The sequence below is a fragment of the Leucopleurus acutus genome (assembly GCF_964270905.1).
Source record: "Leucopleurus acutus genome assembly, chromosome: 10".
Taxonomy (NCBI): Eukaryota; Metazoa; Chordata; class Mammalia; order Artiodactyla; family Delphinidae; genus Leucopleurus; species Leucopleurus acutus.
This window is the reverse complement of record NC_139153.1, coordinates 44,731,613-44,759,019: the sequence shown is the minus strand read 5'-3', so window position 1 is coordinate 44,759,019 and position 27,407 is coordinate 44,731,613. Positions and strand designations below refer to the sequence as shown.

The following is a 27,407-nucleotide window of genomic DNA, read 5'->3' as shown; positions in this document are numbered from 1 at the left end:
GGCTTCTCATTGCGGTGACTTCACTCTTGTTGCTGAGCACGGGCTCTAGGCACGCGGGCTTCAGTAGTTGTGGCACGAGGGCTCAGTAGTTGTGGCTCGCGGGCTCTAGAGCTCAGGCTCAGTAGTTGTGCCTCATGGGCTTAGTTGCTTTGTGGCATGTGGGATCTTCCCGGACCAGGGCTCAAACCCATGTCCCCTGTATTGGCAGGCGGATTCTTAACCACTGCACCACCAGGGAAGTCCCTAAAATTTTTAAATCATAAATGGCAGTACTGTATACACACTGTTCTGCCCCTTGCTTTTCTTACTTAAAAATATATCTTTGAGATTTTCCTTTCATTGTAAGTGTAAGAGTGGGTTTTTAGTAGCTGCGTAGCACTCTACTGTACAAATAAACTATAATTTATTTAGGGAGTCCCCTCTAGAGGAAAACTTAGGTAGTTTCCAATCATTTGCCTTTACAAAACAATGCTGTAATAAATATCGCATTACACAGAAATCTTCGATCCATTTGTAATTAATTTGGTATTAAGATTGGGATTTGATTTTACTTTTTCCAGATGATTATCCAATTTTTATCTATGGTCAAAAATGTTCCCTTTATCAAATGCTGAATTCCAAAATGTGTTTGGTTCTATTTATGGACTCTCTTTTCCAAGAAATTGGATTCAAACTCTAATTTCAAAGCTACTAGGGCATATTTTACCCCCTACAGTAAAATCTTGACCCAGAAAACACTTAGCCCAACTCTTTCATTTTACTGCTGAGGAAACTGAGGTACATATCAAAATAATGTAATCATTTAACAAAAGGCAGTGGTAGGATTCTACACAGAATCCTACAGAAGTCCAACACTCATCCAGTATAACTGACATGAGTGTTCTGCAGAAAGATCTTCATATGACTCTGTGGAGGCAGCAAACAGGCCCCCTTCTGCCTTAATGGTGTGAAAAAATCTATGGTGTTCAAAAGGTCTTATGTCTAATTTGTAACATATCATGCCATGGTCACCCTATGGCTGAAATATTCGTTAAAAGAAAAAAATCAAATCAACCAAATGATTATTTAGTTTCTCCTTCCAAATCTGCCTTATACTTTTAAAATAATTAAATCATTTCTGGCTTGGCTTGGAGAAGAAGCAAGATAATATAAATTATTTCTGGCAGAAGAAGCTCAGTAAAGATTATTTCACTTCTCTTTTTGGAGTGTGAATTATTTGTTATGGCATTCCTTAAATATAATTTGCCAGTGTGCCAAGTTGCTTAGGCCCTCAACATTCAATAAATCTTCCCTGAATTTAGTGTTTTCAGGGCACTGACATGAAAGGGTCATGTACTTTCTTTTATAATAAAATGACCAATATAGTTTTTCTTTTTAAATAATGGTATTTGGAGTATTATGCACCTATAAAAGTATTAATTTCAAAAGATGTTTAACAACACAGGAAACTGCTCACAATATATTGTTAGGTTAAAAAAAAGCTGGATATAAAATTATATGTAAACCATATGAAGCCAAATTTGTAAATACTATACATATTCCTGCATGAAAAAAAAAACTGGAAGAAAATGCAATACTGTGTTGATGGTGGCTAATTCCAGGTTTTGTTTATTATTTATATTTTTTATGTCTGTATTTTCTGATTTCTTTTTTCACTGAACATGTGTTACTTTAAAAACAGAAGAGGACTTCCCTGGTGGCGCAGTGGTTAAGAATCCACCTGCCAGGGCTTCCCTGGTGGCGCAGTAGTTGAGAGTCCGCCTGCCGATGCAGGGGACGCGGGTTCGTGCCCCAGTCTGGGACGATCCACATGCCACAGAGCGGCTGGGCCCGTGAGCCGTGGCCGCTGAGCCTGCATGTCCGGAGCCTGTGCTCCTCAATGGGAGAGGCCACAGCAGTGAGGGGCCCGCGTACCGCAAAAAAAAAAAAAAAAAAAAAAGAATCCACCTGCCAATGCAGGGGACACAGGTTCAAGCCCTGGTCCGGGAAGATCCCACATGCCGCAGAGCAACTAAGCCCATGAGGCACAAGTACTGAGTCTGAGCTCTAGAGCCCGCGAGCCACAACTACTGAGCCCTCGTGCCACAACTACTGAAGCCCGCGTGCCTAGAGCCCATGCTCCACAACAAAGAGAGGCCACTTCAGTGAGAAGCCCACGCACCATAACGAGGAGTTGCCCCCGCGAGCCACAGGTAGAGAAATCCAGCATGCAGCAATGAAGACTCAATGCAGCCAAAAATAAATAAATACTTAAGTATTACTTTAAGTGTTACTTTAAGTAATACTTACGTCTTACTTAAAGAGGAAGAGAAAGTGAATTCATGTCCCTAACGTCTAACATGCTCTCAGAGTGAGACTTGAGCCCTGGGGTGACTGGAGACTCCTTTTTAAGAAAATAATTTGCAAAGTGTGTATCTAGGTGTCACTCTCACCACACTCTGTAGCCCCTTATATTACAGACCGGGAAACGAGTCCTGGACTGGTGGCATTTACTCAGCCAGTTCATGATGCAGTAATCTTTGGGAACCTTCTAAGTTGGGGCTTGGCAACACATCTTTGGGACATGAAAATATTGGTCAGGCAAGTCCGGACATGCATTTGTGGGTGATCCTCATCACACCTGGATTCTTCCCCTCACCTGAGTCAGAAGGCTTACAGTGCAGAGCCACCCTCTCAGGCATCCAGATGTTATCAGGCAAGTTGTAGACACACCCTGTCCCTGTGACCTGACTATCTGTAGTGAGGGGCTGGGGTCTCCCACCTCTGCCCCCAGTCCTGGGCTCACACCTTGAGACCTGCATTCTCAAACCCAAATGAGACCTCATCCAGGTGGAGTATTCACTTCTCTACTGTAGACTGTTGGGTACATAGACATTCTTTAATAAACATTGTAGGCGTGTGTGCATAAAGACACACACACACACACACACACACACTCTTCCTCAGTGTCAGTCAAATTTAAGAGGTTAGCTTCTCAAACCTCCACTCATTCTGGAAAAAAGGTGATTTCACCTGCTTCCCTTTTCCTGTCTAAAGTTCAGAGGAGCCCCTGCTCCACCCTCCAGCCCCACCAGGGCCAGAGCTGGAGGAAGGGGCAATAAGTATTGCTAAAAATAAAAGGAGAGAGAGAAAAGAGGAGCCCCAGTTAACGAGGGTTGGTTAAGCTCCATGTGGGGTTTGGTTTGGCTGAGTGTAGGGTGGATATGAGGGTCTGGAGTGGGCACTGAGTCTTCTGAGCCATGGAAGTGTAGCTCAGGGCTGCCTGCAGGGTCCCCGCTCTGTCCTTCCCAGGAGTGCTCAGGCTCTCCCAACAATACATGTGGCATGCATGTGTAGTGGCGCTCCAGCCTTTCCTGTGAGGCTGAAAGAGAAGTTTTGGGAAGAGGGCCAGACCTGGAGGGTGAATTCTCACCACCTACCTTGCATGACTACTCAGTAAATATGGGGATCTGAAGATGTGACTTCTGCTGATGACACTTTTGTAAACCAGCCCAATTTTCTACAGGCTAATGGCTGGGGAATACTGCTTCCTTCTTCAGTGACCAAAGTAGGTTGCAGTAGTGGGGCTTAAGCTACTGATGTTGTGTCCACTATGTTCATAGGCTGACCCAGCTCTTGTCTCCTTCCCCTGGCCCCATCAGAAGCCAGGATCTGTGGCCTCCGGTTGGCCCCATGCCCCTCTAGGTGATCAAGCCTCCTTCCCTTCGTGTTCCCTTCATCTTCATCTTCCCTTCTCAGCCATGGCTGAGATTGATGTCCCCTTAGCACTGGAGATTGGGATCTCAGGTCGCATCCATGGTGCTAGTGCCCTTGCTGACACATACAGTACTAATGTCAAGTTCATATTAGTGACAGCCTTCTAGTTGATGCCTGAAGTAGCCATCTGTGCCATGGAACATTTACCATATGAATTACTGACTGATGTGATGGAATTCGGCTGCTCTAAGACCCCAACATATAAAGGGCATGAAATCTGCCTAATATAGGCTCATGTAAAAGAAGCCTGAGCCTGGGGAGGGCTCTGCCCTCTCCCCTGTCAGCAAGCATTTCCCATATGATCACTTTTATTATTTTGTCTGCACTCAGGGGAGTCTCAACATTCTCAGGTTTATTTAGCTACTGGTTTAAAACAGCTTGTGTCCATAAAGGGATCCCAAGTCCTGAATCATTTATAAAACATCTGGAGCTCTGGAATTTCCCTGGACTTCTGACTCAGATACACTGGAAATGGTCAACACATCAGAGAGAGAGAGAGAGAGAGAGAGAGAGAGAGAGAGAGAGAGAGAGAGCGCTTGGACGCCCACAAGTAAACAGGAAAATGCTGCTGTTTCCATCCATCTTCTAATTGGAGTGGAAAGGACAGACCCCAGAAGGCAAGGCATCTTCCTCTCAGCTAAGACCCCCGAGGGAATACCCGTTGCCCCCTGGCTCAGGTACCTGAAGGAGAATTGCCAGAAACCTCTTCTCAGCCTCATTCCGGCCATAACACTGGAAGCTATGCGTGTAGAGTGTGTACTCATAGCCATACAGGGACACCTTCACGATGTCACTGGTGTTCAGCCCCACGTTCTCTTCTACCGCGAAGGATATTTGGGTGGAGGCACCGCCTAAATCCAGGGCACCTGTGGTCTCCTTTCCGTTCGGATGCACCCACATATGCCACAGGCTCTTCTACACAGTAGGAAAAGGAAACAAGAAAAAAGACCAAAGGTACCATCTCTGATTGGCTAGGGTTCTTCACCCAAGACCCATCTCTTATTGCTAAGAAATATGACATAGGAAGCATTCAGGGCCAGATCTCTCCTTTATTTCAGGGGTGGTGAACTCAAATGCTTACAGGGACTGTACAGGCAACATAAATGAGTGAGTAGACAATAGGGAATGAGGTGTATACAGTAGGGAATGGTGGGGCCTGGGGCAAACTGGGGAATGCATGAGCTATACTCTGTTCCAGTTGGTTGTTGCCATGCAGGAATGTGAGTCTGCTGTGACCAGCTCCTCCAACTTTTGGGGAGTGAGGGGGGCAGGAGAAGCTAGAAATGTGGATTTTTATGTGAATTTTCCAAAATATTAACTAATTTAATTTAATTAAAAATGTATTCAAGGGGGAAGAAAATAGGTCTTAGACTGAACATAGTATGGTGTCCTCTGCACCAAAGGAGCAGGGAGTATGGAGACTGGAATGTGAGGAGACCTGAGGACACAGAATGAGTTGGGAAGAAAGCTGCCTGAGGGCTCTGTAAATTCCAGATGGCTGTGTGGGGCTTCTTGGAAGGGTCATTTTCCAGGTGTCCTTCAAAAGACTCATAGCCCACTGCTAGATTTAGATCCTTCCCTGCCTCTAATTTCTTATTAGCTAGTAAAATGATGATATTCCCCCTCCCCCATGCATTTGGTCCTGTTTAGGATCCACGGCTTTGTCCTAGCTATACATGTCTTTTCTTAGCTGTTGTATCATAGATGTTTCCCTAATTCATTACATGATAGAAACAATGCAGGACAGGTGGCCCTGTTGGCATGTACCTCAGCTTAAGTTACCAAGCACAGGGGACAGGATAAACAGCAAGATTAAAAACCATGCATTTGTTTTCACACACCTCCAGGAAATTTCCCATTAAATAGTTGGCTGTAATCCATCCATAAATCCCTTCCTCTTGCCCAGAAATGATTTGAGCATCCCTAAAATCAAAGGGCTGAGACTCGAAGTAGTTTTGGATGCTCGCAAGGACTTCATTAGCTGCCGTTTCGTTTTGCAACCTATGCAAGGCACAGAACACAAAAGGCTGAGTGCCCAGACAACGATCTTAAAATAACCCCTCCACCCACTTCAGGCAGGGGCAGTTTTCCAGATGTATATAAGACATGGCAACCCCCTGTACAAGTTGAAGCCTCCCAGGCAAGGCAGGATGCACCTGTTACCTGTCAAACTGCCAAGCAGGAAAACAGCTACCAGTAAAAATACCACTTGTTCTCTCCGCCCCTACCTGTTCCTATCCCTCTCTCTAGCAACCAGCTAATGAAAAGAGCCTCCTACTCAGTCACCATTGCTCTGTCTCAGATCAGCAGAGGAAAGGAGATCGGTGAAGGCATAGGAGTGGCATAAGTAATCTCTTGGGGCACCATATAAAGAAGCCCTCATCAGGCCAGAAGGAAGGGGAGCTTAGGAGGGAGGGGGAAAGGAAGAGGGATGAGTTTTCAGCTGTCCCAGCTTTGCTCTTTGGGAGGGCTTCATCATGAGGGGATATGATGGCCATCATGACTGTCATTGAATTGAAATTCATTAGTGTGCTGACCCATGGAGGAGTGGTAACATAGTGTTCATATCACCCATGATGTAGAGTAATAATATCGTTCATCTGCTGCCATTTTATGAAAGAAATCTCACTTGGGAGACTCTTTTCCCTTTCATCAGTGGGTTAAGAAAGCCAGGGGCACTGGCTCACTCTTGGCTGAAGAAGAAGAAAGAGAAATGCTACAAGCAGAAGTCCATTCGAGTTCAGTAGCAAATTATCACTGCTTGGAAAATAATTAAGAATTTTCCTAGTTTTATTAATTCCCATCCCAGAGATTCTCAAATTATTGTTTTTTTAATATTTGACTTTTCTAGCAATTAAAATATCAACTAGTTCCTCAGAAGAAATGGATCACCATCAGAAAGTTTCACAAGGAGGCATTAATATTTAATTTATTCAAATGCGACATTCACTTTTTCCCCAACTGGCAAACTTTTGTATTCCATGGTTTTTGTCATGGGCTATAAATTACAGAGCCTTTGAATGATTTCTCGCGGAGAGGACTGGGAGAAAAAAGCAACCAAGAAAGTTGGGTTCTTTGTTTCCATAAGAAAGAAAAGGCAGAAGAAGGGAATTTCTATGACATTTCTATTTCAGGTAAACGCAATTATTTTGAAAACACACTGCAGATTCCAAGAGTAAGCAAAGAAATCTGACTTCTTTCCGCATTCTACTTGGTCAACCAGGACACAGGAATAGAAAAAAGGAGAGGAAAACTACAAGGAAAGGGCTCAGTCCAATTGAGAGTGCTTCATGATTTTTTTTGATGATCATCTTAAAGTGACTCTGTTGTTCCTTTGTATTTTCTTCATGCCCACATGAAGAAAATACATGTAATTTTACATTCCTGGGATCACAGACAAAGTGGCTTTGAAGCAGAATGAGTGTCATCTTTTGGGGAGAAAGCCTTATTTTCAAAGTTTAGGGCAGTATCTACCCTTTAATTTAGGTAGATTTAAGTTTGATGGGTTTTTTAAAAAAACTATTTTTCTTTTAATTCAAGGTCAAGGAAGTATTATCATGGAGAAAAAAAAATGAAGAGAAAGGACATTCAAAAACAATGCAACTGGGCTAAAAGTCATGGCTACAAATTTAGAAGGAACTGCTTAATTGAATGAAATGAGATGTTTGTTTTTATGTAATGCCAAAGGCTTTGGGGTGAGGAGCAGAAATCCCATTATTTGAAAGTAGATCTCAGTGACATTTTGTACATGGGTAGAAGCTACACAGCTTAGTAGTATAGTGGGTTGCATTTAGTGGAGCCGGTTGTCCACAGGTGTTAAAATACCAGGAGTCAGGGCTTCCCTGGTGGCGCAGTGGTTGGGAGTCCGCCTGCCGATGCAAGGGACGCGGGTTCCTGCCCGGTCCGGGAGAATCCCATGTGCCGTGGAGCGGCTGGGCCCGTAAGCCATAGCCACTGGGCCTGCGCATCCGGAGCCTGTGCTCCGCAACGGGAGAGGCCACAACAGTGAGAGGCCCGCGTACCTCAAAAAAAATACCAGGAGTCAAAAACAGTTTCTACTTTTCTAGAAAACTAGAGGTACATCCCATGATTAGATTTCATGTCACTTTCCTTTATTTTCCGAGCTCTCAGTAAAATCACCATGGGGAAGGGAATCAAATATAGAACTGTTTCTTTCTGAATATTAAGATAAAGACTAAAAGTTTCCCAACTTTTAAAGCCTAAATTTATGGCAGAATATGGGCTTCTTTCTTTTGGATTTATTCCCAGAAATAGAGTTACATTCTTGGAAAGAATTCAACACATTCCTGGTTATTTTGGTCCAAAGGGCTCCTCTGTGCCATTCCAGCCCTTACCTCAGCAAGCGCATCCCAGCTGTGGCCCCCAGGTAAATGCAGGTGGATCCATGGAGGTGGGCTGGAATGTGCCCCTTGACTTTTTGCATGCAGTCCTCAAAGGCTTTGGGGGCATCTTGAGGGTTTTCCCCATAGCTGGAGATCCCAGAGCCTGAAGAGCAAGCAGTCAGCACTTCTTAGCCTTCCCAGGAACCAACAAGAGCAGTACAACTTTTAAATATAAAATAAATCAGCTCTGGAAATTAATGGGTTTTTGTAGGGGGCTGAAAATTGTGTATGTGCTAAGTTCCATGTGGTCACACAGATGAGTCAATTCCCAAAATATGGAAGGAAAGAATTATAAAGGTGAAAAAAGTAATGAGCCAAGACCTGCTTTAAAAAAAAAGTTCTCATCATGCAAATTTCAAATATAAATAAAAGTAGGGAGAAGAGTATAACAAACCCATGCACCCATCTTCCAGTTTCAACAATGATCAATCTTGCTCCATCTGCACTCTCACATTCTCTCATCATGAAGCAAACTGCAGACATGGTATCATTCCATTCTATAAATATTTCAGTATGTATCATTAAAAGATAAGAATTCTTTTAAAGAAACATAACCATAGTCTCATTATTCTACCTAAAAATCTTAAAAATAATCCCTTAATATAATTAAATATCTAATTAAGTTTCACATTTCCTTCATATTCATATTTTTTCTTTCCCTCTCTCTCCCTCCACCTCTCTCTTTCTATCTAGTTTGTTTGAACTAGGGCCCAAATAAATTCCATCCATTATAATTGGTTGGCATGTCTCAAGTCTCTTTTAATATATAGATTCTGCCCCCCCTTTCTAATTTTTCTTTGTAATTAAACATTTTTTTCCTTGCAATTTCATTTGTCTTATAGTTTCCCACAGTCTAGAATTTGCTGATTGCAGCCCCATGATTCATTTAACATGTTATTTGGTCCCAGTTTTTCTCTATAAATTGGTAACTGAATGCAGAGGTTTAATCAGATTCAGGTTTGAACTTTTTCAGAAAGAGTAGTTTATAGGGATGTGCATTTCCAATAAGACGCACAAGCATCTGGTTGTTTCTCTCTTTGTGCTGTTAACAGGCATCAATGATCATTGCTTAGGTCCATTCATTACTCCATTAGGGTTTATGAAACGCTGATATTTTATTTCCATCATTCTTGCTTCACTTTTTACCTAAAATGCTTTTATAAGAGGAAAACTTCCTCATCGTTAACTATTTGATTACCCTATACAGTTTGTATAGGGAAGGCAGTGGATAAGTGCTTGATTCTTTCCCTTTATTTACCAGCTTAAAAAATATAGATTGCATCTCTAGTATCTACCTAATTTAACCAATAAGGAATTTTGTTCGTTTGTTTGTTTAAGGGCATATGAATCTAAAGATATATTTGATATGTTTCAATTCATTGCAGTTACTATTCTTATTGGTGGCCTATCTTGTCCAGTGGCGCTCTCTTCAATTTGGCAGCTGAATCCTTTTGACATGATCCCAGAAACCTTTAAGAACTTTTCTGCTTTCTGATATGATGAGATGTATCAGTGACCTATAAATTTCCTGCCCCAGGTCTGGAATCTGCTGTTTTTCCAAGGAATCCTGGTTTCTTTTATTGAGTAATGGTATTTAGCATTCAAAATTTGGAAGGTAGGTTGCTTACTGAAAGGCTTTCCAGAAGACAGACTTAGAGAAAACTTTATTTCAAGAGAAAACACATCATGAATTCTTAGTGGTATTTCTAATTCAAAACTTCAAGTTCTTCCTTGAATTCATTGATCTTGTATCTTTATCTTCCTTTTACTAGCCTGTTTCCCAGCCCCTCCAACTTAATAACTCATTAGCTTTATTTCACAATCCACACAGAAGAGTCTCAGTATGACAATGACAATACCAGCACTACCACCAATTATAGGATTATTGAAAACAATTTAAGATTTTTTGAAGTTCTTTTTGTATATCCTATTAGGCATGTACAAGTGTCCATAAATGAAGCTTTCTTGAAATACATACATGCTAATTTGTCTGCATATTGTCTATGGCTGCTTTCATGCTAAAGTGGGAGAGTTAAATGGTTACAACAGAGATCATATAGCCAACAAATGAAAAATATTTATCCTCTAGCTCTTTACAGGAAAAGTTTGCTGTCCATTGACTTAGATGATTTATAGGCATCTCCAGCTTAATATATTTGAAACCAAATTCCTTAATCCCTGCCATGGCTCCAACCTACTCTACCCTCAGTGTTGCCCACTCTAAGGAGATGGTACCTTCATCCATGCAGTTACTCAGGTCAGAACTAATGTTCAGGCACCATCAACCAGAATGCTGCATATTGAATCTATCATAAAATCTTTTTGGCTCTACTTTCAAAATACTTCTCAAATCTGAGCACTTCTCACTCCCTTCCCCAGAACTATTTTCAATCAGTGTTTCTCAACCTCAGCACTACTGAAGTTTTGGGCTGGGTTATTCTTTGTTTTGTGGGCTGTCCTGTGAGTTATGTAATGGTTAGCAGCATCCTTGTTCTCTACTACTAGATGCCAGCAGCACGGCCAGCCCCAGTTATGAAAACCAAAAAATGTCCCAGACATTGATAAATGTTCCCTGGGGGGCAACATCGCCCCATGTTGAGAAGCACCAGTCTAGGCCAGAACACCAAAACGTCACCTCCCACTTGCACTGCTCTAATAGCCCTGGTTTTCCTGCTTCTAATCTTAAGTCTCTTGACTACGTATTCTACATTGACAGAGTGACCCGTTAAAATTATGTCATATCGTGTTAGTTCCCTGATCAGAATCTCCTAATGGCTTCCCAATATACTTTGAAGAAAATTCATTTGAGTAAATGTCAAACCCCTTACTGCATCTCAGGGTCCTCTATGAGCTGGCCTCGGTGACAGCTTTGGCCTCATTTCTCACTTTTGTTTCTCTTACTCGTTCTGCTCCAGCCACATCGGCCCCTTTGCTCTTCCTAGAAAATGCTGAGCAGCTGTCACCCTTGGCATTTTCTTTTGCCACGCCCTCTGCTCAGCACATTCTTCCCTCAAACAGGTGCACGGCTCACTCTCTCATCTCAATTTGGCCTCTGCTTAGCTATCACCTTCTTTGCTCTCCCATGAAATAGAATGATCACTCTCTATCCACCTAGCTGGCTTAGTTTCTCCTCACAGCACTTCTCCCTGATATCATATACCCATTTATTTATTCTGTCTCCTTCATTAGACTGTAAGTTCTGTAACAGCAGAGACTTTGTATATTTTGGTTATTTTAGAATTCCCAGTGTCAAGAACACTTACTGGCAGACAGCAGGCACCCAATACATATTTATTAAGTACAGGAATCAATCAATCAATCAATCAATGAGATTTTCACATCAGCTCACAATACTATAGTAAGGGGATTGTGTAGTCCAATCTAGAGCAAACAAAATATATTCTGCCAGAGCTAGTCTCTGGATAGGAACTGGTTAGGAGCCTTGCTAGAATGTGGAAATGTGGGGTATTTGAGCATGTCCCTCGGGGGCCTATTTGCATAAGGTTCCTTAAGCCTCCCAGAGGGAAAAGGAGATTGGATTCATAGGTTCATGGGATACTGGGATTCACAACCCCAAGAAAAGAGCTATAACTGCTATTCCAATCTGGGAAGAGAGGGTTGGACAGCTGGCACAAGACTTACTTGAGGTCGGACAAAAGCAAAAGACATGGGCAAGGGATGCTTTCCAACACTGTAGTGGCCTGGTCCCTAGAGCAACTCTTTAAGGTATTTCAGTGGAGGAGATGGTTAAGTTTAGGCTCTAGTGGAGTTTAAAGAATTTTTAACTGCTGGTTTAAAGGGAAAACATGAATGCCGCCTGTGAGAGAAGGCAGCAGGTACCCTGAGCAGTGCCTCCTGCAGAAGAGATGAGGGGCAGGCAAGGAACAAGTGACCCTGAGGGAATGGCTTTAAAACAAGCAGCCAGAGCAATAGGCACCAGCATGGGGACCAGCAGCTAAAGCAGCACCCAGTGAACTCACGGAAAACAGCACCTGAGGACTGGATACTCACCAGGGACCCCCTGAGAAAGAAATTTCTGAGGCCCTGGGCATTCGGGAGACACTGTAGGGCAAAAAAGCATTCACCAACCCCTCAAACTGTCCAAGGCAGGGGAGACCTGGGGAAATTTGCAACTTAGAAACTAGAAACCCAAATTATGCTTGGCGAAGCTGCCTGTCTTTCAGGGGATGACACTTGCCAAACTTTAACTCTGTAATTTGAGCTGTAATTTGTGGTCTTCTGGTCATTGTGAGTATATATGGATCCCTGAGGCTACCGTGATCAAAGGGAAGATCCATTTATGGATGTGGTGTGGGCTCCATGACCCTGCCCCTCCCCTAAATCACATCCAGGGTGGGCCAAGGGCCCCTACCCCTGAGAGACTGCCTGGGTCTCTCCCCATGAAAGTGCCACCTCTTTCTACAGCCCGAGGCCATCAGGACTGACTTGGCTGAATTGCCCTCCCGGGTGTAGAGGCAGATCTTACAACTATGTTAGAATAACCTTTTAGCAAGAATATCCACTAGGAACTCTAAAGTGTGGTGCCCCATAATTAATAATGACTAACACTTATTGAATGCCTACTGTATGCCAGGGATTTGCTACCTGCTTTATATATATATATATTATGTCATTTAATCTTCAAATAATACCTGTGGGGTGGGTATTACTATTATTATGCTTTTTAGTTTAGAGATAAGTGAGTCAAGACTCAGAGAGGTTAGATAATTTTCTAGAGTTCCCACAGTAGGGATAGGGTGACATCTTAATCACTGTCGTACACTATCCTCTCCACTTGGAGTGACTGGTCTCTCTTTCCTAAAGAAAGCATCCTCTTTCATGCTTGGGGGTGAAGAAATGGCTCAGAAGTTAGGAGAACAGAGATGGGATCTCTGGCTGAAGTTTGAGCGACGGTGCTGCCGCTTATGAATTGTGGGTAACAATGCAAGCAGTACTCAGAAAACATGGAAGTCCCCTGTTGTGAGGAGCCCAGAGAGGTGCCGTGCAGATGCCTCTTCAAAGAAAGGCTTAGTGTCTCAGCGGTTAGCTCCTTTGGGGTTTGCCTCAGCTGCAGAGAGCTGCCTTGCTCAACATCTTCCCAGGATGGCAACATCCAATGACTGACAGTGATGGGGGGACCACAGCCCAGCCATTTCAGGCCATTCATACCCAATGCAGGACATCTCTAATTGGCTGGAGCTCTGTCAGGCCTGGGCTGCAATCTGACTTCTCTTTCTGTCCAATCCTCCTTCTTCCGCCTTCCTTCCATGGGTGCGGATCGCTAATCACTCCCTTGCATCCCAGACTCTGTCTGGATATCTTAACTGTGACACCTATGTCCCAGGGAAGGCGAGCTCCTGGTGCCCTCCATGGAAAGGCAGATGATCAGAATGCACCCTGGTTATACAGAGAAGACTCTTGGTCTCCCTATGGGAAAGGCTAATTCTGCTTCCCAACTTTTTCCATGCCATCACTTGCAAGAAAGTATTCTATTTGGGCAGCTCATTGAGGGAAATGAAGGAGGTTGCTTGGGTTGGGAGGACTGGTTCAGAGTCTATAACTTGTCCTATAGGCTGAGGGTATCCCTGGAACCCATTCAGGACATACTGGTTGGGAAGATCCAGGCCAAGTCAAAGATCATAATGCTCTAAAGAGGGTGGTGCATACATACACACTCACTAACTGGGCTTGACTATGTGGACTAAAGGCTTAATTGTAAAAGGCAAAATTATAAAACTTTTTTTTTTTTTTTTTGGCTGCTCCATGCGGCATGTAGGATCTTAGTTCCCTGACCAGGGATTGAACCCGTGCTCCCTGCAGTGGAAGCGTGGAGTCTTAACCACTGGACCACCAGGGAAGTCCAAAACTTTTGATAGAAGAATATCTTTATGACCTCAGGATAGGGAAGGATTTCTTAAATAAAACGTACAAAGTGCAAACCAAAAGGGAGAAGATTGATAATTGTACCTACATAAAAATTAAGAACTTCTCAGAAGATATCATGAAGAAATTAAAAAGACAAACCATAAACTGTGAGAGGATATTAGCAACAATATGATAATAATACTAGCAAAGCATTCATATTCAGAATATAGATAAAGAATTCCTAGGACTCAAAAGGAAAAATTCAAGCAATTTGGTAGAAAAATGAGCAAAAGACATGAACAGGCATTTCACAGAAATAGAAAGGTCATAAATATATAAAAAGATACTTATTAGTTACCAGGGAAACACAAATATTCATCAACAGCTAAAAATGAACCAGATATTGCTACTCATTGCAGCATAGATGAATCTTAAAAACCCAGTGGTAGTGAACAAAGCAAATTACAGAATAAATGTTTGCTTCTAATTAAATAAATATGTGCTTGATTCCATTTTCAAAACCAGGAAAAACTAAATGCATAAGGACAAAACTAAAGAAGAACAAGTAAACCATCAATCTAACATTCCGAATATGTTGTGGAGGAGGCAGGGAGTGCGTGGAGGGTCATTAAAGATGTTGATGCTGTTCTGTGTCAGGGGTCGGGAGCTCACTGGCCATATACAGTTCACCACCTTCTATTATACAGCCTGTGAGCTAAGATATTCTTACATTATTTTTAAATGGTGGGGAAAATCTTTTTTTAATATATTTTGTGGCATTTGAGAATTATTTGAAATTCAAACTTTCAGGGTCCATAAAGAAAGCTTTACTGGAACAGAGCCACAAACGCCTACTGGTTTACAGATTGTCCATCTCTGTCTATCTCTTCCTACCCACCTCCCCATCATATACAGCCAACTGGAATATAATTTTCCTATTGGAATACAGTTTTCCTTGAGTTTCTCATGTTTATGCATTATGAGCAGAGGCACTGACTGCCTTTGTTCTGGACTATTTTTTCAAGGATATTTGCATAATGAACAGGCTCAGAAGATATAGTGTTTCCCTCCAGAGCAAAAGGCAGGTACCCATTATAAATGTTTCAGATTCCCTAATCTCAGGGTTCCTCTTCTGTAACATAACCCACTGTGCGAGCAGGTACCATCTGGCCCTTTTTACATCATCTTGTGCAAACTGGGGCTCAGAACCAGCACAAGAAAATGCTGATACTCGGGCTACAGCTGTTTCTGTGAGTAATAAACTCTCCTTTGTTTCTGACCCAGGAGTCTTGGGTCTTCCACCAGCATCCATGAAACTGTGGCAGGGTAGAATCTCACACCATTCACAGTTCTTGACACACACCCCCCCCCACCATTTTATAGATGAGAAATCTGAAACCCAGAGAAGGGAAGGGACTGGCCTGAGGTCACTGTACTGATGAGTAGCAGCACCATCTCAAGGTCTCATATTTCCCTGACACCCAGCCCAGTGCTCAGTCCTTGCCTCTGGGCAGCATCTCAGGACTCCTGCAGGCCTCTGAAGGACATTAGGACATTCCCTTTCTTCCCTTGGGCCTTACCTTTCACGCTACATTTGAAGGTTTGACTGACTACTCCAGTATTATTCTCCTTCTCTGCTGGCCATTGATACACGTAGACTGTGGTTCTGGAAGACCCGGCATCGAGCACGATTCCATACTGAATAAAAGGCGGGGAGGGAGAGTCAGAGACAGGCATCTGAGGACCCCTTTTCCCAGGGGGCCACTGAGAACCCTGAGTCCTCCCAAGAGCTTAACCCACACTGCTTCATTTAGGTGGGAGCTGACCAAAAAGAAAAAAACTATTTTCTCTAAACCAACTTTGTCTCCATGGACTCTGGATGGAGGGGTTGGGGGGAGATGGGTCCGGTGTTCTAGGCCGCAGTTCTCAGCCTTGGCCTCACATTAGAATCACTTGGGGAGCTTTTGAAACTCCCAATGCCAAGGCTGCTGCTGAGACCCATTAAATCAGAATCTCTGTCAGTGGACCCAGGCACTAACAGTTTTTAAAGCTCCTTTGGTGATTCCAGTATGCAGCCAAGGTTGAAGATGAGTACCCCAAAGATCTTGCATGCAAAGACAGTCTCCTGATTCCTCCTCATCCAGACTCTGCGGGGGTCGGGGGGGGCGGCGCACGGTCAGAAGCCACCTTGGTCTCAGGAGTACAATGAATAGTCAGTCACCTGCTGCCCTCTATTCTCCAAACTTCCAGGCCTATCAGCCTGGGATAAACAACCAAAAGGAAACCATAGGTAGGAAGTTCTCACAGGGGAGTGACACACTGATATCTGCATTGGCCTTCAGAATGAAAGTATTCCTGCTTAAGGAGGAAAAAACTAAAATACAAACGAATGTTGACATATTATCCCACTTAGGTGACATGTGTGAACAAATGGACAGGAGGGTATTGCCAGCCATCTCTCGCAGCTTGAGGCAGGTACCAGGGAGCTTCAGTTGAAGGTGTGACCCAGCCCAGGCCCTGGACCAGGCCTGCCTAGGAAGGAGCATTCATTAGCAGCCTAGGGGCATTGGAATGAGTTACGCTGACCTAGGTCACTATCTGGTTGGGCTTGGAATCAGCCCAGGGCATCAGAGGCTTCTGGGTGGCATCTTTTCCCCAATTCCCCCACCATTGAGTTAGCCTAGCCTGTCCCAGAGGGGAAGATGACGTTGGGTTCTGGAGGCAGGTCACATCAGATGGATTCCTACTTTTCTGATATTGCATAAGAGACCTAACCTCTCTGGGTTCCCTCGTCTTCAGGCAACTTCCTTTCAGAAGTAAATAGGAGACCATTTGCCTGATGCTTAGTGGCTGCTCAATAAATACAGGCTATATAGAAAAATCAGTGAAGCAAAATAAATAAAATTGCAAAGCAAGAAAAAGAGGAAAAAAAGTGAATAACACCCCTCAAATCCAACTACTGTTTTAACACCTTGTTATGTATCTTTTCCAACGGTCTTCTGTGCATACAACTACATATACACATATGTGTTTAGACATATGTTTTTAAATCAACACAGGATTACAGTACACATAATCTTCTCCAATGCTCTTTTCTTACTTAAAAAGTATATCATGGGGGACTTCCCTGGTGGTCCAGTGGTTAAGGCTCCGCGTTTCCACTGCAGGGGGCACGGGTTCGATCCCTGGTCGGGGAACTAAGATCCCGCATGCCGTGCAGCGCGGCCAATAAATAAATAAGTAAATAAATAAATAAAAGTATATCATGAACATCTTTCCCTACCAGTAAAAGTACTGACATGATTTTTAAGCCATTCATCCCATTCACTATGAGATGTACAGTAGTTGATTTAACCAATCCCCTGATTCTAAACTTTCTATCATGAATGCTTGCTTCATTTGAAATAGGAGCAAATAAAAAAATGTTACTCCAGCTTCTCCATTCTATTAAGATAGAACATCCTGTGTACATTGGTATTTGAACTTGAATAGCCTCTTCACCTCAGCTCTTCAATCTGATGTGTGTTGCCTGGGATCCTGACACGACACCCCCCATGGCAAACAGAGGAGGCATTGTTCACAATCTATTCCAGGCAGAGGCTCCCCGTGAGATTAAAGCACAGGTTGAAACTGAAGGAAACCAGGCACTCCAGAGGTCTGAGCCTCTGTATCAGTCTGCTTTCTTTCCTTCCCTCTGCTGCTGACCTGCTCACCAGCCCCTCCATGCCTGGCACTGATAAGAGGAGAGAGAGCATAAGAGGGCAGCTACTCCAGAGGGTGCCTGTCTGTCCCCAAATCTTCTTTATCCCAACCCTTCATGAAGAATGCTCGAGGCTGCTGGGCCAAGATCTGAAAGAATGAAGAATGTCCATCCTCATTTGTAAGTCCGGGAAAATGGGATTCAGTTTTCACCAGAATGGGCAGCAGCCAGAGACTTTGCTCTGAGATTTGCAGGAGAAATGGCGGCCCCTTGGGCGCCTGCTGATGTGGTGACAGGGACAGCCTTGAGGCCCAGTGCTACTTTGCACTAAGACGATCCACCCCCACCCCACCATCGTTCACTGGCATTTTCAAAAGTGAAAAGATTGGTCTTTAATCAGTTTTCAGAGCTCATTTGCCTAGATCAGTGCAACTCACTGCGGTTCCATAGAGGGAGGGGGAAGGGGAGAATGAATTTCATTCAGTTCAGCTAGGTGGATGATGTTTGGATGAAAAGCGTTAAGTCACCTTCTGTTTAATGCAGTGTCAGAAAAACAAACAAACAAACATGGTCTGAATGTGGAACTGAAGATACAGTCGGTGGGTGAACCAAAAGGAAACATATGAACCCCATTGTCCAAAACTCAAGAACTTTGTGAGCTTCTAACAAAAGCAAAAGCAAAGGTCATAAGATCATCTTTCTTAGATGTGTTTATTATTATTTTTATTATCATTATCATCATCATTATTACTCTTACTATAATAATGAGAATAATGGTAGTAATAAACATTTGGCGAACACTTATAATATGCCAGGCACTGCACAAAGGGCTTTAGTTTTGCATTTATAAGGCAGGTGTTATCATCATTCCCACTTGACAGATAGGGAAACTGAGGCTCACAGGGGTTAAATAATTAGCCAAGGTCACAGACTTGGGATCAAGCCGGGGTCTAACTGACTCTTAAACCTGTACTCATTGCCCCTGTGCTTTTACTGAGTTCCAAGGAAAACAAGTCTTAACAGGGTGACTGATTAATAAGAAGGTGCCTGATATGGTACGGCAGACTTTCTTTGTTCAGACAAAAGACCCTCAGAAGCAAACTCTTGGTTAAGTGGTGTGCAGATCTGGCTGGAGAGGAGAATCACCAATTTGAATAAGGAGCCAGGGCCTTCTGGAAAGGAAAAAACAAATTATGCAACTCTTGTACTCCAAGAGGTAAACCAAGGTGGGCCACAGGGCACCAGATATCCAGGCTGATGACTGAGAATGGATGAGGGTTAGAAGGAAATGGTTTTAACACAGCCTGGCCCAGTTGTTGTGCTTTGGAGAGTCATGTGACCCAAGGTGGGGCTCTGACTGGCAGAAAAGCAGTGTCCCTGAAACCTGGGACCCTGCAGGCCCCTCTTCGACAGTGGCACCATGTGGCTGCGAGCGGCAGTGGCAGTGGGGTATTGATCAGATGGGTCTGAGAAGCTCCAGGGCTTCTAAACAACTGTGATGCAGTTAGGAGGGCAAAACCTCAAGAGGAAGATATTGGACTTAGTGATAATAAAGCAGCGGGGTTGAGGTGGGGGGTAATGAGTGAAACATAAAGGCAACGTCATCATGTTTACTCTTCAAGCTGATAGAGCAGGTCAGACCAGTGACAGTGAAAAAGGGACTGGGGATATTTCCACCGTTGGCTAAGTTTTAATAGTTCCGCTTTTACACTCAGATGAACCAAGGTTAGGTAGGCCAACGTTGGATTTAATAGCCAGATATCATGACTTTTCATGTGGGTCTTGAGGAACATTCCAGGGCCCCTCAGATAGGCCACTGTGGAGCTGGCTCCTCAAAACCAACTGTCAGCAGCACACAAAAAGGCAAAACAAGGCTCAAGGTATGAAAACATAAACAATGAAAAAGCCTTTATATTCACTGGTCTCCACCTCCACACTGCCCTTCCTGCCCCTAGCACACACTGCAAAACAAAAGGAAGGGTCTCTGGACAGCCTGAGAAAAGCTGCATGTGGAATGCCCCCTTCCAAGCTGTCATTCTGCTCCTGCTTCAACCGGCCCAGGACATCTGTCTTTTCTTATAACTAACCCACTCAGTGAAGCAGAATGGGCCTTCTGAGCCAATATTCCTGTGTTATACAACTTCCTGTCCCCTACAACTGGGGCCTGACAGCGAGATTCTGAAGAGATTAAAAACCCCCTCTCTGAACCGTCTGCTAATTCGTGAGGGTATGTCTGCTGGCCCTTCCAAACCCTTGCCTAAGGCCAATGTTCTCTGCTCTCTTTTCTTCCTTCTGTGCCAAGTCTGCTATTTCCAATCTGTGTAACTGTGGGAAGCTATTTGCCCTTTCTGTTCCTGTTTTCTCATCTTCAAAATGGGAATAATAATTATCTACAGGGAACGGTCACTGAGGGTTCCCTGCCCACAAGCCCTCAGACCTTACCACTGTGATGTCCAACCATGCACTTTCTACCTGCTTGAAGGCTGTCTCCATTGGCTGAACCTACCCGAGCCCACGATATGCCAGAAATACTAGAGAGCTAATGTTCCCCAGGGAGCAGCCCTCAACCAATGACTAATGGAAGCTGGTGTGTAAATACGCCCTTGAGTAGGATGACTGTGAGGCAGATGTTCTATATGCCCATGGCAGAGGACACCCCTGAGGTGAGAGTTCTGCACTGGCTCCCAGAAATCCCTAGCAGAACAGCTCCAGCTGCCCACAGTGGTAACCTGCTGGGTAATAGCCCCTCCATTGGCTGCCTTCCCTTCTGTCTCACTTCCCATCCCCCCACAGTTCTTCCTGGGGTCACCCCCAGATGACCATCTTGCATGGGCATCTTTGACTAGGGGAACCCCTCTGACACAGAACTAAGCATGTGTGGTCTCCTCCTTCAACATTGCCCTCCATACTGCTCAGGGACCCACTTTTCTGTATTCAGTTTACTCTTCAAGTCTTCTAATTCCTCCATATCCCTCCAGTTTGAATTTACCTCTCATCTCCCAAAACAACTGCCTTAACCAGCTCATTCCTCACTTTTTTTTTTTTCCCCCCAGTATGCGGGCCTCTCACTGCTGTGGCCTCTCCCGTTGTGGAGCACAGGCTCGGGACGCGCAGGCTCAGCGGCCCTGGCTCACGGGCCCAGCCACCCCGCGGCATGTGGGATCCTCCCGGACTGGGTCACAAACCCGTGTCCCCTGCATCAGCAGGCGGACTCTCAACCACTGCGCCACCAGGGAAGCCCCCTCATCCCTCACTTTTAAAGGGCCTGAGGGAAAATTTTATAAATGAAGACTTCTGCTCTGCCCCACCCCCACCTGTCCTCTTCCCATCCCCAGGCAAATCCATAGAGTAAACAGCCTCATGCACCTGTATGTTGACTGTAGAGGGTGGGCTAGCTAGCTCAGACCCCACACCCATGCTCTGTCTACTCTCCCTGCAAGCAGCTGCCCCTTTACCACCCCTCAGACCAGTGGTGAGGTCTGCCCTCAGCAGGAGGCCCACACAGACCCTGGATTCTGGGGTCTCAGGCACCACAACATGTTCTAGAAGGGAAGCACGACTCTTGGTGGGCACATTCCCTTGTCCCACGGAGAGATATACCTGGAACGCAGCTAGAGCTGGTTTGTTTGACTTATGGGATCTAAGGGTGGTACTGGGGTCTAAGAATGGTTACTGGGGTCTAAGAGTGGAACCAGCCTTCCCCCCAATTGGAAGGCACGTCCCTCCTTCAATTCATCACCTTCCTGTCTCTGCATCCATCTTCCCTCCTTCCCTCCTGTGCAAAGGAGGACGTGTTTTCCCAGCAGAGGCCAATATCTCCTCCTGGGTTCCCTGTTCAGAACTTAGGATCAAGGAACAGCGGGAAGTAAGTGAAGAGAGCCGTGGTAACAAGAGGGTCTGGGTTTCAGTTCTGGTCCTGCCATCCACTGGTCAAACCTGTGTTTCCTCACTTGCAAAATGGTGGTGACAGTGCTTGTCCACCTTCCATAGTTGGCAGAAGAGTTCAGTGCAATAATTCAGGGAAAAATGCTCACTCAACCGAATAGCAATTTACAAAGTGTAAGGGGATGGTATTTCCCCTAGTTGCAATCCTGATTTTATATAGTTTATAGGAGAAGGCAGTGTCTGGAACTTGGGAAAACAGATTCTCTAGGCCTTAGCTAATGTCTTTGGACAACCAGATAATTTGTTTTCCTCTCACCATTAGACAGCTGCATAAGGCTTTTTATTTTTCATTTTTATTCATGCTATTCATGGGGGGCTGAGATTCTTAAGTAAAATACCTATAAAAGAACCAAATTCCATTATCTAAAAAAGATTTTAGGGACTTCCCTGGTGGCACAGTGGTTAAGAATCCGCCTGCCAATGCAGGGGACATGGGTTCGATCCCTGGTCCAGGAAGATTCCACATGCCGTGGAGCAACTAAGCCCATGTGCCACAGCTACTCAGACTGTGCTCTAGAGCCTGTGAGCCACAACTACTAAGCCTGAGAGTTGCAACTGCTGAAGCCCACGTGCCTAGAGCCTGTGCTCCATAACAGGGGAAGCCACCGCAATGAGAAGCCCAGCACTGCAATGAAGAGTAGCCCCACTCGCCACAACTAGAGAAAGCCTGCACGCAGCAATGAAGACCCAACGTGGCCAAAAACAATAAATAAATTTTAAAAAATTGTTTTAGGAAATTTCCTGGTGTTCCAGTGATTAGGACTGGGCGCTCTCACTGCCTGGGCCCCAGGTTGGATCCCTGGTGAGAGAATTAAGATCCCACAAGCTGCATGGTGAAGGCAAAAAAAACAAAAATAAATAAAAAGATTTTACTTTAATCCTTTAGAAAAGTGAACTCAGGATGGTAGAGCAAACTCACCCACGCAGCCAAGGCAATATTAGTTTCTTTTTTACCTTTTAAAAACCTCTATTTCAGATATAGCCATTGAACACTCCCTAACAGCAGGAAGATGTAGAAAGGACTCTAAGGTCAAGGATAGATACTAAATGAGATTCAAATAACATGGCTCCTATGGCCCTTGTCCAACTAAGAGAGGTTTTCATATTTTTAAAGAGTCATAAGAAGACAAAAACAAAAGAAGATATGCAACAGAAACTATAAACGGCTCTGAAAGCCTAAAATGTGTACTGTTTGGCCCTTTACAGAGAAAGTTTGCTGACTTCTACCCAAAAAGGTTGAAGGACTCACTGACTCTCTTCACCTTTCATTTGACAGTCTCTCATGGGATCACCTCCTATCACCTTTAATAGCCAAGGCAGAAGGGATACACACAATTCTCAGCCTACCAGAGAACATCCATTTGGGGATGGACTTATCAAGAGCTGAGAGAGGCTTCTGGAACTTAGCATAAGGTCCTGAGTAATTTTGGTGGGGGAAGAGTCAGAGGGATCATGGCATACTTCTAGACTCAACAGAGGTAGCACAACACAGCTCAAGAAGTCCTTTCAGGTCCTTGATTTTGTTTACCCAGGCTAGGCCAGAAGAAGAGCCTGGGTCTCCTGGTCTTCACTCATGAGCAAGTTTGTGTCATCTGGAGGAACTGATAAGCTGGTAAATCTTTGGTAGCCATCTATAATTCTTGGCTACAGAGTCTAGCTTTGGTTCTAACAGTCAGGAGTCAAAGCAAGACCTCACAGTCCTAGGAGAAGGTGTCACCACTATCAATCTTTCACCTCAAACATCACAAACCCAGCATGTCCAGTCTTTGTCCCTGGGTTCTTACCCCACCTTTCCCTGGCTCTAGCTAGAGGTAAGGGGCAATAATTTTCTTCTCTTCTAACTCATGAGTTTAGAATCATTGATGTCAGAGCCCATTTCTTCCCTTCAATGCCAACCCCTTCACACCTACCTTCAGTCCTGGAAGGAGAACCTCTTTCTGGTGAATCTGGATGAGTGTGACAGCTACAAGCACCACAATGCTCAAAAGCAAGACCACCAAGGTGATGATGGCTGAAATTCGGGAGAGGGCCTTGAGGCCTAAAATGGGGAGACCCAGAAGACACATGAGGGGGAATTGGGAACAAGGTCCTGGCCTTCTTTGTAGAATCTGTGGACTGGGTGCTTAACCGCATGCATAAGTCACTTCCTCTGGCTTTAGTGAGACCAATACTTTTAGAGCAGCAACTGGGCTCAATACCCATTTATCTTTCCTCCAAAGAGTGGACTAAACCAGTGTTTGTAGGGAGGATATGCATGATTTAGTTCTCTGGTATTTCCCAAAGTGTGTTATGCATATTACTGGGCATCCCTGAGATGATTTACAATAACATTTGTTTCAATGTAGATTTGAAAACTATGGGTTTTCTATTAAAGCAGGTGATATAACATTTCATTTGAAAATAATCTCAGATAAATAAAAAGAAATTCATATTGTATTTTAGATGTAATCAATGATTATAAAGTTCAGTACATGATGACTTACCGTCAAGCAAATAGTAACGCGTTTGAATTCCTAAGATATGTGGGTTCCCAGTAAGAATTCAACCTCAGTCATTTTTCCTGTGTCTATAGTAAAGGCATAGGGTCTCCCCTACATCTTCACAAACAAAGAGTAACTAGACCCCAATCCACGTGTTCCCTCCCAAAGTGGTCACATAATCTCTGGTATTTGTATTTTAATCATAACTATATCTATCTATGTAAACTATATCTATACATTTAAAAGCAAAAGAAAAAATGTAGCATATGAATAGTCTTCAACTAAATATATAGCCTCTGAATAAAGGTAATATATAATTATATGCATTATATAGTAATATATAATGTATCATAATGGGCTATTTCTACTTATTAAATTTAAACTAATATTTCTTAACTAGATGATTATGAGCAAATATTTACTTCGGTCTTAAAAAACCAGTGGGCTAGTGAAAATTTCATAAAGTAGCAAATATACTTATTAAAAAAATAAAAGAAAAGAAAGAAACTTTCTGAAATGATTCCATTTATGTTAAGTTCTAAAACAGGCAGGTGAGAGAAATCAGAACAGTGATTGCATGGGGGTTTGGGGCAAGGATCCACTGGGAAGGAACACGTGGGCACTTTCTGGGGTAATGGAAATGCTCTTACATCTTAATAGGATTGTGGGGTATATGGGTGTGTGCGTTTTTCAAAATTTATCAAATTTTCCAAAGTTCTTTGGAAAAAACTGAAAATCAAAGCAAACCAGCTCCTTAGGTACAATTTCCCTTTAAAAAAAAAAAAGATTCTTATAAATTGTCCCTGTTCTAAAAACATAATCCTTTCAGAAGGCAAGAATACCTAATTTAGGGACACAAGATCTATCCATTTCACTGTATATAAATTATACCTAATTTTTAAAAAGATAAAAAGACATTTAATTAAAATATTGACTAAATAATAGTCTTGGTAGAACTATTATAGCATAAACATAAGTGGTGACACTCAAATGGCTGAAATATGATAAACACTAGCATAACAGGAAGATCACTGAATTCAGAGAATCCAAATATTTCTCTCACTAATTGTGTACTTAAATGTAAATTAATTAAAATGAAATAAAATTTAAAAACTCACTTCCTCAGTTTCACTAGCCACATTCCAAGTGTTTAGTAACCTGAAGTGGCTACCACATTGGGCGGTGTAGCTACAGAACATTTCTACCATCACAGAAAGTTCAACTGAATAGCAATGGGGTAGATCCTGTCCTATTCCAGAACATATACTTTTAGATCATCATAACCTATGCTTTACTACTCCTTCATTATTTCTAGGAGACATTTTCTTGGAAGAAAAAAAGAGCATGTATATACTACCATATAGAGTTAGATTCAGCCTCAATATCCAATCTCATCACAATGCTCACTACTTGGGGAGGCCAGTCATGCAGTGGGTCTCAATAGCTCAGAACAGCCAACTCTTACCACCTCATCTGATTCCCCTACAGTATAGATGCTGCCACAGACACTTGCTGATGTCAAAGGTGGTCATGTAACGCCTTAATTCTCCTACCTTGTCACTGGGAGTGAACTGGAGGGGGACTTGTCAGTATTTATCAGAATTACAAATGTGTATACCATCTGCCTCAAAATCCCACTTTTGGGAATTTATTCCACAGAACTAGCCCCGAGTGTGTTAAATGACTTGTACACCAAGTTACTCATTGCAGAATCGTTTGTCATAGCACCTGGAGGGAGGCCAGCCACTGTGGAGTTAACCTTAAGAACCCTTAAAGGGGTCCTGGATCACCTTTCTGTGATTCCAGGTCAAAGGATATGACCCAGACAGAAACCGGTTTATCCACAGAGGCAAATTTTTGCATCAACTTTTAAACAATGCATATGCCAGTGTCAGTTATAGTTTAAGGGATTTTTTTTTCTTCCCCTAACAAGACAAGGTAGAGGTTTAATGTGCCATGTTAAACTTGTCCTTAGGAGGGAATGTAACCAGTTAGTCTGTATGTGTGACCTTACAGTATATTGTGTTAAAATTTCAAAGTGTTTTGAATACCCAATTTAGGGGCACCACTAAAGAACATCTGTCCACGGGGCGGGAGTAGGGGTGATATATAAGCAGTCTCCCGACCACAGCCAGGAGGCTGGCCTCCTAAATCCTCTGTGCTTCAGCAGTTTTCAGGTAAAAAGCTATGATTACCTTAAGCAAACCCTTGCCCCAGCAGAAAAGCCTATCACAAAGCAAAATGGACTAGACCAGGTCTCGTTCATTTAGGGAATGCAGCCTAGAGCTGTGCTGTCATTAGGGCTGGACAAACACTGTAATTACCAGGTGCCTCCCGAAAGTGGAGAGGCCAGACCCTTCTGGGTTTCCACATGAGCAACTCCAAAATGTGCTCCAGAGGCAGGCAGGAAGGGCAAGCTTGGAAGTGTGTGTGTGTGAGTGTGTGTGTGAGCATTCTACACATGTGCCTGCAGTATCAGCGGTAACAACGCTGACCCATGACGGGTGGGGGCAGGGGGGATGCTGTAGGCACCTTGCCAGAAACAACACTTGGATGGAAAGAGAGGCAAGCTCCAAGCGCTTTACAATTCATCACAAAATCAACAATATTCTAAAGCAGACCTTACACACAGCTGGGTAAGGGAAACGACAAGGGCCAAATTAATGGATTATGCAAACCGGAAAAACCATTTACGCGAAACAAGCATGTTAGTCCTTGTTTTGTGTTGCTTTGACGTAAAGAATTGCTTTTATCTGTGGAATGCCGGTGGTGAAAGCCCGGTGAGCACTGTCTCACACCAAAGAGGTTAAACCGTCATTTGCTTGGGGACATGGATGAAGAGCTGTGGGCTGAAGGTGGGATTCTCGGGTGATGTGACAAAATCACATTTGCTGCCTGCTGAGCGATACTAACCTGCTTGCTCACAAGGTTGGCGGGTCAGTACCGTGAACATCTCTCCTTGCAGCTGCAGGTGAGAGAACACAGAATGACAGAGCTTTCGTGGCCCCTGACTTACGAAGTTCCAAAAACTGGCACCGTGTTAAAATACAAAGCCACTTCACTTCTACCGAAGGAAAACCTTCCGGGGGACAGATGAACCTAGAACTTCCAAGACAGACCCAAAGCTGGGCTTACATTCTAAGGTCAACTCCCCCCACCCACCCCCCATGCAAGGAAAGGAAGAAGAACGGGTTTGCTGAATTTTAAACTCAAAAAGATTTCTAAGAAGTCAAGCTTCTCCTGCAGATTTTCCCACCT

At 43.7% G+C, this 27,407-nt stretch overlaps 1 protein-coding gene across 1 annotated transcript in view; it reads right to left on the bottom strand.

Moving 5' to 3' along the window:
* ENTPD3 (ectonucleoside triphosphate diphosphohydrolase 3) overlaps positions 1-27,102 on the bottom strand; it is a gene marked incomplete at both ends in the record, with an annotated part of 32,592 nt that extends 5,490 nt beyond the window's left edge. The window contains 6 exons of the mRNA XM_082847815.1: positions 4,438-4,671; positions 5,598-5,757; positions 8,112-8,262; positions 15,605-15,722; positions 23,580-23,707; positions 27,063-27,102. Of these exons, the coding sequence (XP_082703941.1) occupies positions 4,438-4,671; positions 5,598-5,757; positions 8,112-8,262; positions 15,605-15,722; positions 23,580-23,707; positions 27,063-27,102 (831 nt within the window). The remainder of the gene's footprint in view (positions 1-4,437; positions 4,672-5,597; positions 5,758-8,111; positions 8,263-15,604; positions 15,723-23,579; positions 23,708-27,062) is intronic.
* Positions 27,103-27,407: the final 305 nt, after the last annotated feature.